The following is a 15,164-nucleotide window of genomic DNA, read 5'->3' on the forward strand; positions in this document are numbered from 1 at the left end:
AGGGAGCTCTGGTCGGCGTCGGGAGAGAGGCTCTGGAGAGAGAGGAGAGAGAGTTACCAGATATTAATAAAATAGAGGTGATTCGAATATAGGGGGTTAAATATGAGGGACCGGTTGGAACGCGCTGAGAAGTAAGGAATGAAATCTAGATGAGGGGTCCCTAAATAAGAGAAATAGGGAGTCAAATATGAGTAGTCGGTTGAAGATGCTCTTAGTGCTCACATGATTCTTCTTCTCTGTTTAGCTTCTCTGAAACGCACCCTTCGTTTTCTGAAGGACAAAAAAACCCAATGCACCTCTTATTGGAGTGCGTAGCCCGGTGCCCTGAACATAAAAGGTTCGGGAACTTCCATTTTCCATCTGATCATCTCTATCGCCTACCAGTGCAGTTGAAGCGCTTGTGATTGTTGATTCCAGCCTTCTCACACATGTTTTCTGGACCAGTATTTTTAGGTCCTTATGAGGTAACATGTACCATCAAATTTTGGAGTGCGTACCTACCAAAATTTGGTATCTCTCTAGTTATAATTCTTGTTATCTCCTAAGAATGATAAAAAGGGTCTAGGTACCAAAATTCATTATCTCCCTATTTATAACTCTTGGTACCTCCCAAAGATGATAAAAGGCTCTTACTGGACAATACTTAGACGATTTTCTTGCTGAACAATGAGATAAGCAACTGGTGATCACTAAACCCAGTTCACAAAGTCCCCCTGTGCATGCGTAGAAATAACTGGAATTTTGGAAGAGGAGGTACATTGCAAAGTAACAAGAGCCTTAGAAGCCCAGGCTTAGGCCCAGTACAGACTAAACTTGGGGCTCCATTGCTCCAATTATTCAAGCCTGCTTAATTTCAGGCCTTCTTATTTGGACGTGATCCAAATCAGCCACAACACATGTGACGCCCGAATCTTTTTTATTTTTATTTTTTAATATTTGTAAAAGTACATGATCATTTTAATTGGCCGATAGTCAGTGTCACCCATACAACAGACGATATATTTAAAAAATTAAAAAAATATTGTGTTATATTGCTCTCAAAATTCAAAACACCATCGAAATACTCATAAAAAAATTCTGAGAAATAAATGTTGTAGATGATACTATGATCTAGCTCTCAAACAAAAATCAGATAAAAATATGATTTGTACAATAAGAAACAAAAATAATAATTTTCATTGTACATAGTCTGTTGAGTTGAACTTTTTTAAGATAGATTATAGCATTCTCTACAACATACTTTTTTTCTAGAAATTTTCATGATTATTTTGATATTGTTTTGAATTTTGAGAGCATTGAAATATATTTTATTTTTAAGATTTTTCATGTTAGAAGGATGACATCTATATATTTTTTATATTGCCGCTCTTTCAACATGCGACGGTAGTTTAGATATACAATATTTTAAAATAAACTTGTACTTTTGTAAATATTGAAAAAAATACTGTGACGCTCATCAAGAGCCCACTAAAGAAAAAGGAACAACCAAACAGTTCGGTGTCCAACACCGGAGCACATGCACGAGGCATCATCTGTTGGTAAGATAACAAAAAAAATCCTCGTTGTAAGTGTCACGTTAGGGAGTTGCTCATTGCCTCAGAAGGATTTGGTTGATGATATTGAAGAATTGGGACAATTTACTTTGGTTTAAGATTCTCCAGAAAAAATAAATATTATTCTTATTTCTATTAGCTTCTAATTATTGTTATAATTATTTTTTTCTTATCACTTTTGACCTTCCTAATATTTATTTTGTTATACCCTGGCCTCCTTTTGCGCACTAGCAACTGCACACTTATTTTACACACGAAAAATCAATCTAGAATATAGTAATCCGAACAAGTAAAAGAATATAACATAAAAAAATATTTGCATATCGGACTTCCAAAAACACGTGTTCGTGGTTGCCAAAAATATAGAACAATCACTATTAATTTCTTAATTCGTAGGTGGGGAGATTGAAAATATTTTTGAAAGGAGAAACGTGATCTAACTTTGCACGGTGACTATTTGATCCACGCGGGTGGACGGTAGAGATCCTTTGGATCTGTCACAACCTATCTATTTTATAGAAGTATAAATAAAAAACTTGTAATTGAGAAAAGAAAAAGCGAGTTGAAAATTTTACACATTGCACACTTTTTTTGGATTTGTTTAAATGAAGAATTGATCTTCCCTTGTAATTCTGAGTGGCACAATGACGAGTGCTGGTGGCGCAGTGGGCGGTAGGTAGATGGTGGGCGGGGTTGGCTACGACAAGGGCAATGAGAATGAAGTTGTTAGCGCCGTGGAGGGCGGTGACCGTAGATCCAGCAGTGGCCCGCCATTGCAGACATGAGGAGGTGGGCGGCGTGGAGGAGCAAGGTCTGTCGACGCGGTGGAGAAGACAGTTTGTATTGGGCTGAAGGAAGAAGAAAGAATCTTACGCATCCGATTCTGATCGGACGGCTAAACTTTATCAATTGAAACATAGCGATATTTTCAGACGTATGAGATTTATCATCGCCCTTAAAAAAAAAGAGATACAAATTGGCTTTAATAACCTTGACTGAAAGAAATGGATACACAAAACATGCACGACACTCCAATGAGAAGAATACAATGACTGCACTAAACCTGTATTCTACGAACGTACAAGCGCATGCATCTTCTTAGCTTATTCCCAACTTTTATCACATCGTTCAACTGACGGATACGGCTGGACACCAGCAACTCCAACAGAGATCCATAGAAGTACTTTTCTCCGACCCAGGAGTAACATCGCCGTCGGTTTCGTCGCCACGCCGGTTCAGTTATTTGCTTGAAGCCCGGGCGGCATTCTTCGCTATCACCATCTTGGCGTACTCGACCACCCTGTCGACGTCCTGCAGGACCGCTTTGGCCGCGTCGAGCTCGCAGAACCGCTCCATCCACACGGCCAGGAGCGGCGTCTTGGCGGCGTCGAAGAGCTTGGCACCGGAGAGTGCTTCGGTTGCCTTGACATACGAGACCGCACCACCGAGAAGGACGTCGACGTACCCGACGTTGTCGCCGCCGAAGAAGCCCTTCCCCTTGGAGCACTCCTTGAGACCTTCCTCTAGAGCGTCCACCGCCGCGAACGTTTGCTTCATCGCCTCGGCCCTCTCCTCGTCCGTCTTGGCCCTGAACACCCGATCCCACGGGGCCACCAGCTGCGCGCGCGCGCACGTCGTCAGCGTGTAAATCCTCCAAGTATTTGATGCAAACAAGCGCCATGACATGTGAGATTAAGGTAAAAAGACCTTGTCTTCAATGTAGGCGCGCGCAGAAACGAGCACCGGCGCGTTTGTAAGACTATCCTCAACTATATTTATTTTATTTTGTTCTATTTTTGATTTTCCTCCTTATTTTTTTTTTATTTTCTCTCATCTCTAATCCCTTTCTTTACATTCGTGAAGGGAAAAAAAGGTAGAATACTGTTTTGAATTGTAACGAGAACTATGAAGAAAAACTATTAGAGTACTGAAGTAAACGAAAATCCTTTTATAAATAGATTCTGTATTTTAATAGAAATCGATTAGAGATGATCTAAGAGTCAGCTGGGAGGAGGGACGGGCCAATGCCGTCAAAGGCCTCGTCGATATACTGAACGAAGATTTGCGACTCGCAGATGGGCTTGCCGTTGTGGATCATCACCGGCACCGCCTTGTGCACAGGGTTGGAGCTCAGGAGAAGCTCGCTCTTGTTGCGGAGATCCTCCTCGACGCTCTCATAGCTAAGGCCCTTGAGGTGGAGCGCAAGTTTCACTCTTGTGACGAATGCGCTCGCCCACATGCCGAGCACCTTCAGCTCACCGTTTCCTCCGGCCATCTCCTACTGCCTGTTTCTCCTCGTGTGCGTGCGAAGGTTCTAGCTCTGGAGCTTGTGCTGTGTTGGATTAATTCCTTATCGGTGATCGAGAAGCTGTGGTGGTTTGGTCAATGAAGGCACGAATGCCGGAATGCGTACGTAATCCATGATGCTTGTGCCCATGTTTTTCTACTCTTTTGCAATAGTTTTTTCAGAACTGATGCTTGTTCAGACGCTGATGATAACATTTCCCGCGCTGGATAAGATTAGGGACATTGAATGAATTTTTCAATCTTGACTCACAAGGCTCTATTTTTAAATGATGTGGGAAAAAAAAAATCTACGGCGTTCTACGGCATCGGTGCCACGCCGCATCATACACCACCATCCCAAGAATGAGGCCACGCACAAATATTCAAAGAAACCAACCCTCAAGCTCCAAGTAACTTAGGCCAGCCACAACGGAGCTTGCAATTTTCTCTCTCCGCCACATCTACCTGTGCTTTAACTTGTCTCTACCTCACAATATGTAGCTTTGACGTCACATGCAGTGTGGGTCAGATGTAAAATAAAAAAATACTGGTCTTCTCAACCACCGCTTCATCCCTCTCCTGCCTTGGGCAAGAAAAATCTCCTCCTTTGCTTTCTTCCCTCATCGGAGCACTAGCAAAATTCTTCAAAATTGATTTCTACACCTCCCACAAAATTGAGGTCTTTTTCCCCAAATCTTGTTCCCATATCACTTCTCTCTCATGGATCCGATAGAATCGGAAGGAGACGCTGCGCCTGGACGGGCGCTCGATAGGAATAGAATGCAGAGATGACACGAAGGGAAGGGCGCTACCATGGGACGAATCAGATGGCAGAGGGCGCTGCCATGGGGACGAAGGAGGCGTAGTCCAGCGCCACAGGGAGGTGCCTGACGACCAGCTGAGGCACGCGCAGAGCGCCATGAATACGATGCCTCGGTGCTCCTCCCCCAGCCCAGCAAGGTCATCGAGACTCTGATACAGCCTGTGGAGAAGTAGCACTAAGGTTTGTACTGATTCTTTTGGGTTCTTAATAGGTAGTTCATTTTTTTTTGATTTGAGGTTTTAAATAGGACGATTCTTGCACCATTAATGAAATATATGAGATTAAATTGAATAAGTTAAGTACAAACAAATAATGGAATGTATGAGATGAAAGTAGAAATATAAACTAAGCTATGTGTAATCTAATTCTAGCCATTACACTTGACCATCATCAGAACTAGTGTTAGGCGAGTTGAGCAAATTTATGAAACTTGGTGAAGAGGAGTTTTCCATATTTACATGATGTAGCTATGTGTTCTTTACTGGTTGTATAAATTTATATAGGAGATTTATGAGACAACTGTCTCTTGTGGTGTGTGACCGATGATGAGTAAATGAGACCAACGGCCATTCTTTAGTTGCTGGTAGAGAAATTATTTTATATTCATCTAGCATCGGTGCATATAGGGCGTGATTGGTTGCCCGCATAAATAGATACTGGCTCGGTGGATACATATAATTTAAGGAGATGCATGTTTGATTACCTGTATGTACTGTTCCAGTCTGCATAAGCGGGTGCAATTGTATTCTCATGGTTTGGCTCAGGAGGAAAGCTCGATTCGAGCTTCCCTTCGCAGTTTGGTCGAGCAGATGCAATAGCCTGCACCCGTTTAAACAGATAGACCTACTTATTAGTGTCATAAAATTATTTACATACGGACAACCAATCCTTATCTCAACTCTTACATCCGCTCATATGACATCAGATTCAACTAATCAAACAGAAACTCAACTTAGCATGTCCAGACAGATACCACCAAACAAGTACTCTTTTTTCAATACTCTTACATCCGCTTAACTTGCTTCCCCCTAAAACAACAGGATATACAAGCAACCAATCACATTCATAGTTGCTCCGATGCTGGCTTTTTTTTTCAAACATAAGGACCTGTAGTGATAGGCTTCGGTGCTTGCTAGAGAATATTTCTTCGAGCACCGTTTTCAGGCTCACGCTGTGGCTGCCTTCCGGTGACATCTCGATGAACAGACCACAAAGTATATATCTCGTTGCCGTACCAGTTAGACTTAGCATTGCTATATTTTCGAGAAAGAAAATTGCATAATTCCAGTTCTTGTCCAGGATGTCCTGCGGTTGATCACCAACAATGAAATTGCTTGAGACCATTTTATTACTCCAAAAATTAATCGTTATTATTGAAAGAAATTATTACACCAACACATGCATGACACTCCAACGAAAATAATAGAAATGACCGCGTAAAACCTGCACTGTGCAAACGTGCAATCACATGCATCAGAGACGTTTCTATGATCTGCTATCCACATCGAAGCCAATAGCAGTATTTTTTTTTCTTCTCTCCGACCCAACAGGATCCACGTCGCCATTCTGGGTTCCATTCCTTTACTAGTTGCTTGCAGCCGCGGCAGCAGCCCGTGCCTGCACCGCCTTGGCGTACTCGACCACCGCGTCGACGTCCTGCAGGACCGCCTTGGCCGCGTCGAGCTCGCAGAAGCGGTCCATCCACGCGGCCAGGTGCGGCGTCTTGGCTGCGTCGAAGAGCTCCGCACCGACGAGCACGTTGGTCGCCTTCACCCACGAGACCAAGCCTCCCAGAACGACGTCAACGTACCCAACGCTGTCGCCGCCGAAGAAGTCCTTCCCCTTGGAGCATTCCTTGAGGCCTCCCTCCAGAGCGTCCACCGCCGCAAACGTCTGCTTCATCGCCTCGGCCCTCTCCTCGTCCGTCTTCACCCTGAACACCTGCTGCCACGGGGTCCCTAGCTGCGCGCGCACGGGCAAGCCATATAAATCATTTCGCGGTTAAATTCGCATCTGAATGCTTGAAGCAAACACGCGGCGGGACATGTGAGATTGAGGTAAAGACCAACCTTGCCATCAATGTAGGCGGCCCAGAAGCGAGCAACGGCGCGTTCGTAGGGGTCGGCTGGGAGAAGGGACGGGCCGGTGCCGGCGAAGGCCTCGTCGATGTACTGCACGACGATCTGCGACTCGCAGACAGGCTTGCCATTGTGGATCAGCACGGGCACCGCCTTGTGCACCGGGTTGGAGCTCAGCAGGAGCTCGCTCTTGTTCCCGAGATCCTCCTCGACGTAGTCGTAGCTCAGGCCCTTGATGTGAAGCGCGAGCTTCGCTCTGGTGACGAACGGGCTCGCCCACATGCCGAGCAGCTTCAGCTCACCGTCTCCTCCGGCCATCTCCTACTGTGTGTGGAGTGTGGATGCGTACGTGCGTTGTGTTTCTGAGTGTGAAGGTTCGAGCTCTCGAGCTTGTGGTTTGCTGGGTTCTTTATCAGGGGGCACAGCGGGGCAGATATATACTGGGTTTGCACGGAATGGTCTATGGAGGCACCAACGTACGGGTCACCCATGATGTGCTGACAATTTTTCCACGGTTTGTCTGCAGATCTTGCACGATCGGGACACCGAATGGATTATATATTCAGAGTTGGGGCCTATGAATTAAGAAGCAAATCTTATAAAATTCGATTGTATAAAAGACTCTTTTCTATAATATTATATATTTACTCTCTTTTTCAACCTAATTATTAGATCACGAGATAAATGATATGGATAAAATCTTACGAGTATCTTTTAGACAGAGTCATATATAATTTATTTTCTATTAATCAACGGTGCGCTTGGCACCTAATGACCCAACTCGCAAGCTACAGGGCGCAGCGCATAAAATAATCCTCTGATATCGCAATTCCAGATTTCTAAACGTCTGAATAGATACCATTGTTAACTGGTCAGCATTGGAACTTTCGAGATCGATGCCGCTGCCTTGGGCAAGAAGCATAGGAGTCAACTCGCTCATGTGATTGTCTCGGGCAGTGATGCCATTGCTCCCGTCACAGTATCATCTTGTACTGCAAGTCTTTACTTTCTCGCCGACTGCTGCAGATAAACCCGAATTCTCGTTTAGTGTTTACTTGTGGGTCCTGGTGTAGATAAGGGCAAGAAATATGGTATGAAGACCGATCCTTGTAACGTATAGTGGAGTAACTGGTTGAATTTACTGATATTTCAAATTTTGAACTAAAGAATGAAAAGAATACAACTAGATCATAAGCAACTAATATGCTTTTTCCTTGGTGGTGAAAGGGTCTTGAGCGGAACAGAAGGTGTGAATTCGAGCCTCTAAACCTATCAGGAAGTCCATTTAGGCCATTGAACTATGAAATCGGATATTTAACCCGCCTGAGCTAACGAAATCGTGTCGAACTACACACTGAGGTGGTTTTAGAGTGTGGTTTTGCTGATTTGGACTAAAATAAGAAATGATCTAAAATAAGATACGATTTTGCCACATGTGACAAGGTTTAGCTTCATTACTAATGTTGTCAAAGTTTGACGACTTATCTAAGGTTAAATCGTCAAAATTGGGTTCACATTTTTCATCAAAAGCTAAACCTTGTCATATTTTTTTGAGAGATCAACCCACAATAAAAAATTATGGTACAAAAGATCTTGCCATAAGTATAGCCATAGGCGGATCCAGAGGCTAGGGGCTCCAGCAAAGGTAATAAATAGCGTTCGTAGCGGCCACTATTACGCCTATTATTGTGGTAGCGGACTCCTAAAGCTACCGTGTCGAGGTAGCAGGTCAAATGTAGCGGGCTGTAACTTTGCAGTCGTAATAGCATTTAGCGGGCCGCAATTGCAAAACCTAGCAGTCTAGCATTTAACTCCAGTCTCCAGCCACCATACCATACCATGCTCCAGCCACCAGACAAGACGTCCGCACCAGATCACGCTGGGCACCTTGGCTTCAAGTCCATGCTCCACGGCCATCCGCTGCCTCACACCTTCTAGCGACACCCCAGCCGCCCTGCCTCAGCTGTTGCCTGCCTTGCGCCGCCTTGGCTACCCCCGCCCCTGCCCTGGTTGCCGCCTGCCAGCATCGTCCCACCGCCGTTGGCCCCGCCCTAGACCCCGTTCGCCCTACCAACGCTGTGACATTGTCCCAGGTCCGTGCTGCCACCTAGCGCCTACTAGACCACCGAGTGCAGGAGTGCTGGTTGCTCCCTGCCTCCCCGGCTGTTGCCCCTTGCCTGTTAGTCCAACCTCCAGGTGTCGTTGTGCTGCAAAGCCCGCAAAATGGTAAGGTCTTCCAAAATCTAAACAGATCAATTTTGCTTGTTATTGATTGTTGCATTTGCTAATTTGCCTTTTTCTAGTTGCTAATTGTTATTTTACCATATTATTAAGTCAAGTATCATGATCTATACTCAAAACTGTGAGTATATTTTCAATTCCGCCATTGAAACTTTGCGTTCGCTATCTGCAACCCGCTACCTCGAGACCAATCTATTACCATCCCACTATCTACTATTTATTACCTTGGCTCCAGCCTCTAGCCCCCCTACCGCTTTGCAGTTAGTGGAAGTCTTAATAATTTTTTTTTGCCATAGATGAGAGAGAGGAAGAAGAAAAGAGAGAAAAAGAGTAAAAGGAAGAGGAGGAAGAGTAAGAATAAAAGAGAGATGGATGAGCTTTTACCTAGCTTATCTACATCTGCCACTGACTATAGCCACGAATGAAGCGAGCGTTTAACCCAATCAATATTGTCTAAGTTCGACAGTTTAACTCACAATGTGCCATAGTGTGGGTGTACGACTATAAATAAAAAAACTAATAATTGCACAGATAAAGCTTCCCCCTCCCCCCCCCCTCTCTCTCTGCCTCTTTTGTCTTATGCAAAAAAAATCAATCAAGTGAAGGAGATACTCGTTTGTTCGTGTTTCTTTCATGTCATGTAAAATAGCGTTGGGGATGCACATTTTTTTGCCATTGAGTCAACCGAGAACTCACTAAATTGAACTTAAGAAGCACTTCCACTTAATCAAGTTGAGAAAGCAAATTAACCAAAGTAGTTAACCACCTATTGGGCACCTACTTGAACCTTATCCAGAATTCCAGATAGTACACCCGCAGCCATGTGCGTACTACAATCCAATTATCCACATGTTGTAGCCTCAAGCAACTAAAACCGCATTCCAGTTCGTATGTGGTAACTATAAAAATCCAATGAGACAAAGTCCGTCTGCCTTATCTATTATATTATTATTTAAGAAAAAAAAAAGAGCTATCACACTCTCAATATCGAAATTATCATATTAATAAAAAAAAGATATAGACCACTTATTGTTATCAACATCTAATGATCTATATTAAAAAAACTCATATCAAATACGATTAATAAATAGCTAAATTCGGAAACAAAGAGTCGATCTATATCAAATACGATTAATAAATACATAAATTCAGAATTAAAATTATAAAAAATTAGCAGTTCGATTGTCATACGTTTGAGAAACAAAATATCTAAATAAAGAGTCCAAATAAAATAAAATTAATAATACTTAAAATTGGGATTAGAATAAAAAATAAGGATCCATATCAAATATAGCTTATAAAAAATAAATTATTATAAAATCAAATACCTAAATAAAGAGTCTACGTAAAATACAATTAATAATAGCTAACATTCATAATAACAAATACAATAAAAAATAAAACTCTTACTAACATAAAAGATTAAGAAGCATTGTGTAGCTTAAGGTCGTTACATCAAGATGGCAGCAGGCAAGGTACAACACGTAGGTAAGGCAAATCTGTTTTGATTTTAGTTAGGTTGCCTACACTTGACGTATGATTTTGACAATTGATAAAAACATATACGAATCGAATCAATATGTTTATACAATTTGGGTACAAGTTTGGAGCATAAATAATTTTCTTTTTCACTAACATAATTTTTATTTTTTTTCTAATTTTATGTGTTTTGTAACTAAATGACACTAACCTTATAAAAAAATAAAAGAGACTAATTTTTAATAAAAAATTACCATAACAAAATATTACAGTGAGACTAATCACGCTATTAGCGTGAACCACATGCTAGTTATATTAGTACAACAATATATGACATTGTGTATATGTATTCTGCAAAGATCTCCACATTTTTTCTTTCCCACCCAAATGGTTCACTTCATCGAGCTCAGTTTTAGTTGCTTGCGGTCGCGGCTGCAGCCCATGCCCGCTTCTTGTTGCTATACTCCACCAGCCTGTCGACGTCCGGCAAAACTGCCTTGGCCTCATCCAATGCACCAAGGCGCTCCGCCCATGCTTCGAGAAGCGGACTCTTTGTTGAATCAAATAACTTGATACCATAGCGTGCCTCACCGTTGTGGATGAGCACGGGCACCTTCTTGAGCACCGGGTTGGACATGAGGAGCAGCTCGCTCTTAATTGTTGTTGTAGAGGTCCTCCTCTACGTTCTCATAGCTCAGGCCCTTGAAGATGAGCGCGAGCTTCACTCTGATGACGAACGGGCTTGCCCATGTGCCGAGCAGCTTCAGCTCATCTCCTCCTCCAGCCATTTTAGCTTGGTGTTCAGAAGGTTTCAAGTCCTTTTTCACTTGTGTTTTTGCTGTGTCATTGATCGGGATCAGAGAGAGGGTAAGTCTATATATGCCCGTGTTTGAGGGATGTCATTGTCCACAACGATTTATTAATTAACTAGAGAGTGACACATTGAAATGGCTCTTGATTGGTCCTCAGAAATGCTAGTTGTTAAAATTAAGTATCCACACCCATCAATGAACGGTCACGGGCTAAAGGAGCAGAAAGTCCGCTGCTGATATCGAAGATATAGCTCCATGTTTGACTTGCTACCATTAATTTATCGAAATGTCTAAACCTCATTTGCCTGAAAGCTAAGAAAATTTCAGTCGATGAGCTCCATCGTTGATCGTACATAGAGATTCGTGCTCGGCGGTGGCTCATCTCTCTGCTCTCTTGCGCTGCCTCTTGCCACCGTGCTGCCCACACCGCCGGGTTAGAGTTTCGGGGTTAGCCCGCGGTGGGAAGAGGTGCGCTGTAGACTACGTGTTAGGGTTGGTCTGGCGGAGAGAATTCGGTCCAGAATTCGGGTATTTGGATGGTTAGATTTTAATCCAACGACTAATATAGAAGACTGGAACTTTGTGTTTTCAGTCATCCTTACTTTATTTTATTTTATTTTATTTTTCTAGTGTTGTAATAATGGACTAAGCAACATTGAAATTTGGAAAAATCGAGATTTGGTCAACTCCTTGGAGGAGAAGTCTAGGAAGTAGTAAACAAAACAGTACCTTTTAGTATTTTACTGTCCTTGTTAAAGTATCCCGAGATACTAAAAAACTCTACCTTCCGAAGAGATATCTGTATGTACCTCCTATCTAATGAGAAGATACTAAAAATAACACTAATATCTTAGCATCGCTCGACGCCTTTCCAAGGAATGTGAAAAGCTCTCAGCAAAATCATAGACGGAGAAGAGAGAATATATGTTGTATTTTAGCTAAGAGACCATATTTTAGATATTTATGAGGTCACATGGAGATAAGTTACGAGATGATTCAAAATTAGTTGGGTCACAAACAACATACATTAAAGTGACAACCGGCGACATTGTATATCTGTATTACACAGAGATTTCAATATTTTTGTTCGACCCAAGGGTCGTTTCGAGTTTCGACACCAAGCTGGTTCAGCTGCTTGCAGCCGCAGCTACAACCTGGGCCTCCCTGATCTTGGCGTGCTCTACTAGCCTGTTGATGTCCGGCATGACCGCCTTGGCTGCGTCCAACTCGCCGAAGCGCTCCACCCATGCCTCCAGGAGCGGGCTCCTGGTGGCATCAAAGAGCCTGATACCATGACGCACCTCAGCGGTGCGCATCCACGCGACCAGGGCCCCGAGCGCGACGTCCAAGTACCCGACGCTATCGCCGCCGAAGAAGGGCTTCCCCTTGGAGCACTCCTTGAACGCCGCCTCCAAGGTCACTATCGCCGCGAACGTCTGTTTCAACCCTTCCGCCTTCTCCGCCTCCGTCTTGCCCCTGCCTGCCTGGATCCACGAGGCCAAGAACTGCAACGCACATATCGGTCAGCACACTTAATTCGGACTTCATTGATGCGATGCCAATTGCTCATACAGGGAGATTTGTGGGTACTAACCTTGTCGTCAATGAAGGCGGCCCAGAAGCGCGCCATGGCGCGGTCGTAGGGGTCGGTGGGGAGAAGAGCGGGGCCGGTGGCGTTGAAGGCCTCGTCGATGTATTGCACGATCATCTGCGACTCGCAAATGGGCTTGCCGTTGTGGATGAGCACGGGCACCTTCTTGCTGATGGGGTTGGAGCTCAGGAGGAGGTCGCTCTTGTTGCCGAGGTCCTCCTCGATGTACTCGTAGCTCAGGCCCTTGAAGCTGAGCGCGAGCTTCACGCGCATGACGAACGGGCTCGCCCACATGCCGAGCAGCTTCAGCTCATCACCTCCTCCGGCCATTGTCTAGTTTGTGTTCTAACTTCTCTTGGCTTCTGTCTTAGTTGTGCTCTTGATTGGATCGAGAAGAGAACTATATACTACTTGTAAGTTGTAACTGGGTTGCCATCAGTTAGGCACGGATGCAATGCACTTGCCGGTGGAATTTTCCACAACCACTCAATAAGATAGTCATGTGGATTAGTTCAGTTCTTCTAAAAAAACGTGGATTAGTTCGCAGAAAAAGATAAGTCAAGTGGATGGATCATATGCTCGCTTCTCTGGATACGAAATCGATAACTCATTCCAATTTTCTACTACCCATGGTATGGATCGTTGAACGGAGCGAACCATGGATCATCTAGAGAACTTTACAGTTTCACATCATGGCAACAAATAACATGGGAACTTTACAGTTCCTGGGCTGTGGAAGGCCCCGACGGAACACTCTGGTTTTGTAGGTAAATTGGGATACTGTGGTTCTTTCACTAGAATCTTGGGCTCGCAAGAGAGAGAACACTTTTAATATGTGATTTTATTTAAGCATAGAATAGTCAAACAATGCGAAGAGCCGAACATTGTCAAACAATGGGACCGTCCGATGTCGATGCAGGGCTGGCTGTACCTGAGGATTTGGGGCCGGGCGCTAAATACAAAATTAGGTCCTACATTTGAGAAATGCCAATAACCATAACTATATATTTTTTTTATTCAATTGCCATCACCTTAAGTCCATAACCAAATTTACCCCCTTAAAGACCCAATTTCCTGACCTCTTCTGCTCCTGTGCTGACCAGAATTATTCCTTAGTTGCGGAGTGCTGAGATGAGGGAAACTGGAACATTCAGTTTAAAAGAAGCCTGACTGATAGAGACATGGCTCAACTACAGAATTTATACAACAGTCTGCAGCAGGTCTATCTGGTTGAGGGAGATGATGATGTTATTTGGGTTTTGGATAAATCAAGGAGATTTAGCACCAAATCTTTATATAGGTTCCTATCTTTTGATGGGGTCTTGAGCAGTAATGCTCAGAAGATCTGGAGATGCAAAATTCCTCTTAAGATCAAAATCTTTTTATGGCAAATGTTGCATGATAGACTTCCTGCTGCCACGAACCTTAAGAAAAGAGGCTAGAAAGGGAGTGAGATATGCGGATTGTGCGGGAATTCAGAAATAGTTAACCATATGGGTATGTAATTGCCTAGTGCACTTGGAGTGTTGTGAAGGAGATTTTCGGATAGAATGGCTTCACTCACTCGGTGGCTGACTTATGGGCAAGTTGGCTCCCGAGTTTTCTCAAGGATTCTCAAATGTTGGGGTTATTCCTTCTTACAGGTCTAGCGTGGGCCATATGGAGATTCAGGAACAGCATGGTGATCGAGAGGAAGTTTTCAAACAAGCCGCACGCAATCTTACACATTGCTATATCGTTCGTGCAGAATTGGAGGCGCCTCCTCAAAGGAGAAGACAGAACCAAGGTGGATGACAACACTTCGAGGGTCAGGGACTGGCTGGGCCGCTTCATCCCGGCTGAGAGCTTGCTGTCTGATGTCTATGAGCTGTGAGCTGTGAGCCCTGCTCTTACTGCCGTTTTAGGATCGTTTGGCGCCTTGGCCCTCCCAGCTGCTTTTCTGGTTTTGGTCTTCATTTGCGCCTGTAATCTTCTGTTGTGCTGGTGCCCTAGCATTTTGTTTCTTTTGCTTCCTTGTAATCTGGTTCTGAACTCTTTTTGGCTTTCAATATAAGCCGAGGTCTTTCTCCTTTAAAAAAAATAACCAAATTTAGCCACTAATTCTAGAGGACATGACGAGCATATAAACACTTCCCTTTTCACAAATAACAAAAGAACAACATTAGCATGTATTGCAAATTTGAGAACAAAACTAAAGATTCAGATATTAAGATATCCATGTTCATGATCAGCAAGGAAAGAAACAACCTACTTGTGCTTGAGCCTTGACGCCATTCCGAGTTGTAGACCCGTAGTTCAGAG

General features: G+C 43.6%; 2 protein-coding genes and 2 pseudogenes across 2 annotated transcripts; all 4 read right to left on the bottom strand.

Moving 5' to 3' along the window:
• Positions 1–2,493: 2,493 nt before the first annotated feature.
• Positions 2,494–3,966, bottom strand: LOC133907281 (probable glutathione S-transferase GSTU6; annotated as a pseudogene).
• Positions 3,967–6,100: 2,134 nt separating this feature from the next.
• Positions 6,101–7,156, bottom strand: LOC133907278 (probable glutathione S-transferase GSTU6). Its single transcript, XM_062349277.1, has 2 exons — positions 6,732–7,156; positions 6,101–6,624 (listed from the first exon to the last, which is right to left on the bottom strand). Exons 1-2 carry the CDS (start codon positions 7,056–7,058, stop codon positions 6,247–6,249), a joined length of 705 nt encoding a protein of 234 aa, XP_062205261.1. The 5' UTR covers positions 7,059–7,156; the 3' UTR covers positions 6,101–6,246.
• A 3,581-nt stretch (positions 7,157–10,737) lies between these two features.
• LOC133907280 (glutathione S-transferase U15-like) lies at positions 10,738–11,295 on the bottom strand (annotated as a pseudogene).
• A 953-nt stretch (positions 11,296–12,248) lies between these two features.
• Positions 12,249–13,258, bottom strand: LOC133906903 (probable glutathione S-transferase GSTU6). Its single transcript, XM_062348863.1, has 2 exons — positions 12,867–13,258; positions 12,249–12,777 (listed from the first exon to the last, which is right to left on the bottom strand). The coding sequence occupies exons 1-2, from the start codon at positions 13,191–13,193 to the stop codon at positions 12,400–12,402; spliced, it is 705 nt and encodes a 234-aa protein (XP_062204847.1). The 5' UTR covers positions 13,194–13,258; the 3' UTR covers positions 12,249–12,399.
• Positions 13,259–15,164: the final 1,906 nt, after the last annotated feature.

Source organism: Phragmites australis, chromosome 24, assembly GCF_958298935.1.
Source record: "Phragmites australis chromosome 24, lpPhrAust1.1, whole genome shotgun sequence".
Classification (NCBI taxonomy): domain Eukaryota; kingdom Viridiplantae; phylum Streptophyta; class Magnoliopsida; order Poales; family Poaceae; genus Phragmites; species Phragmites australis.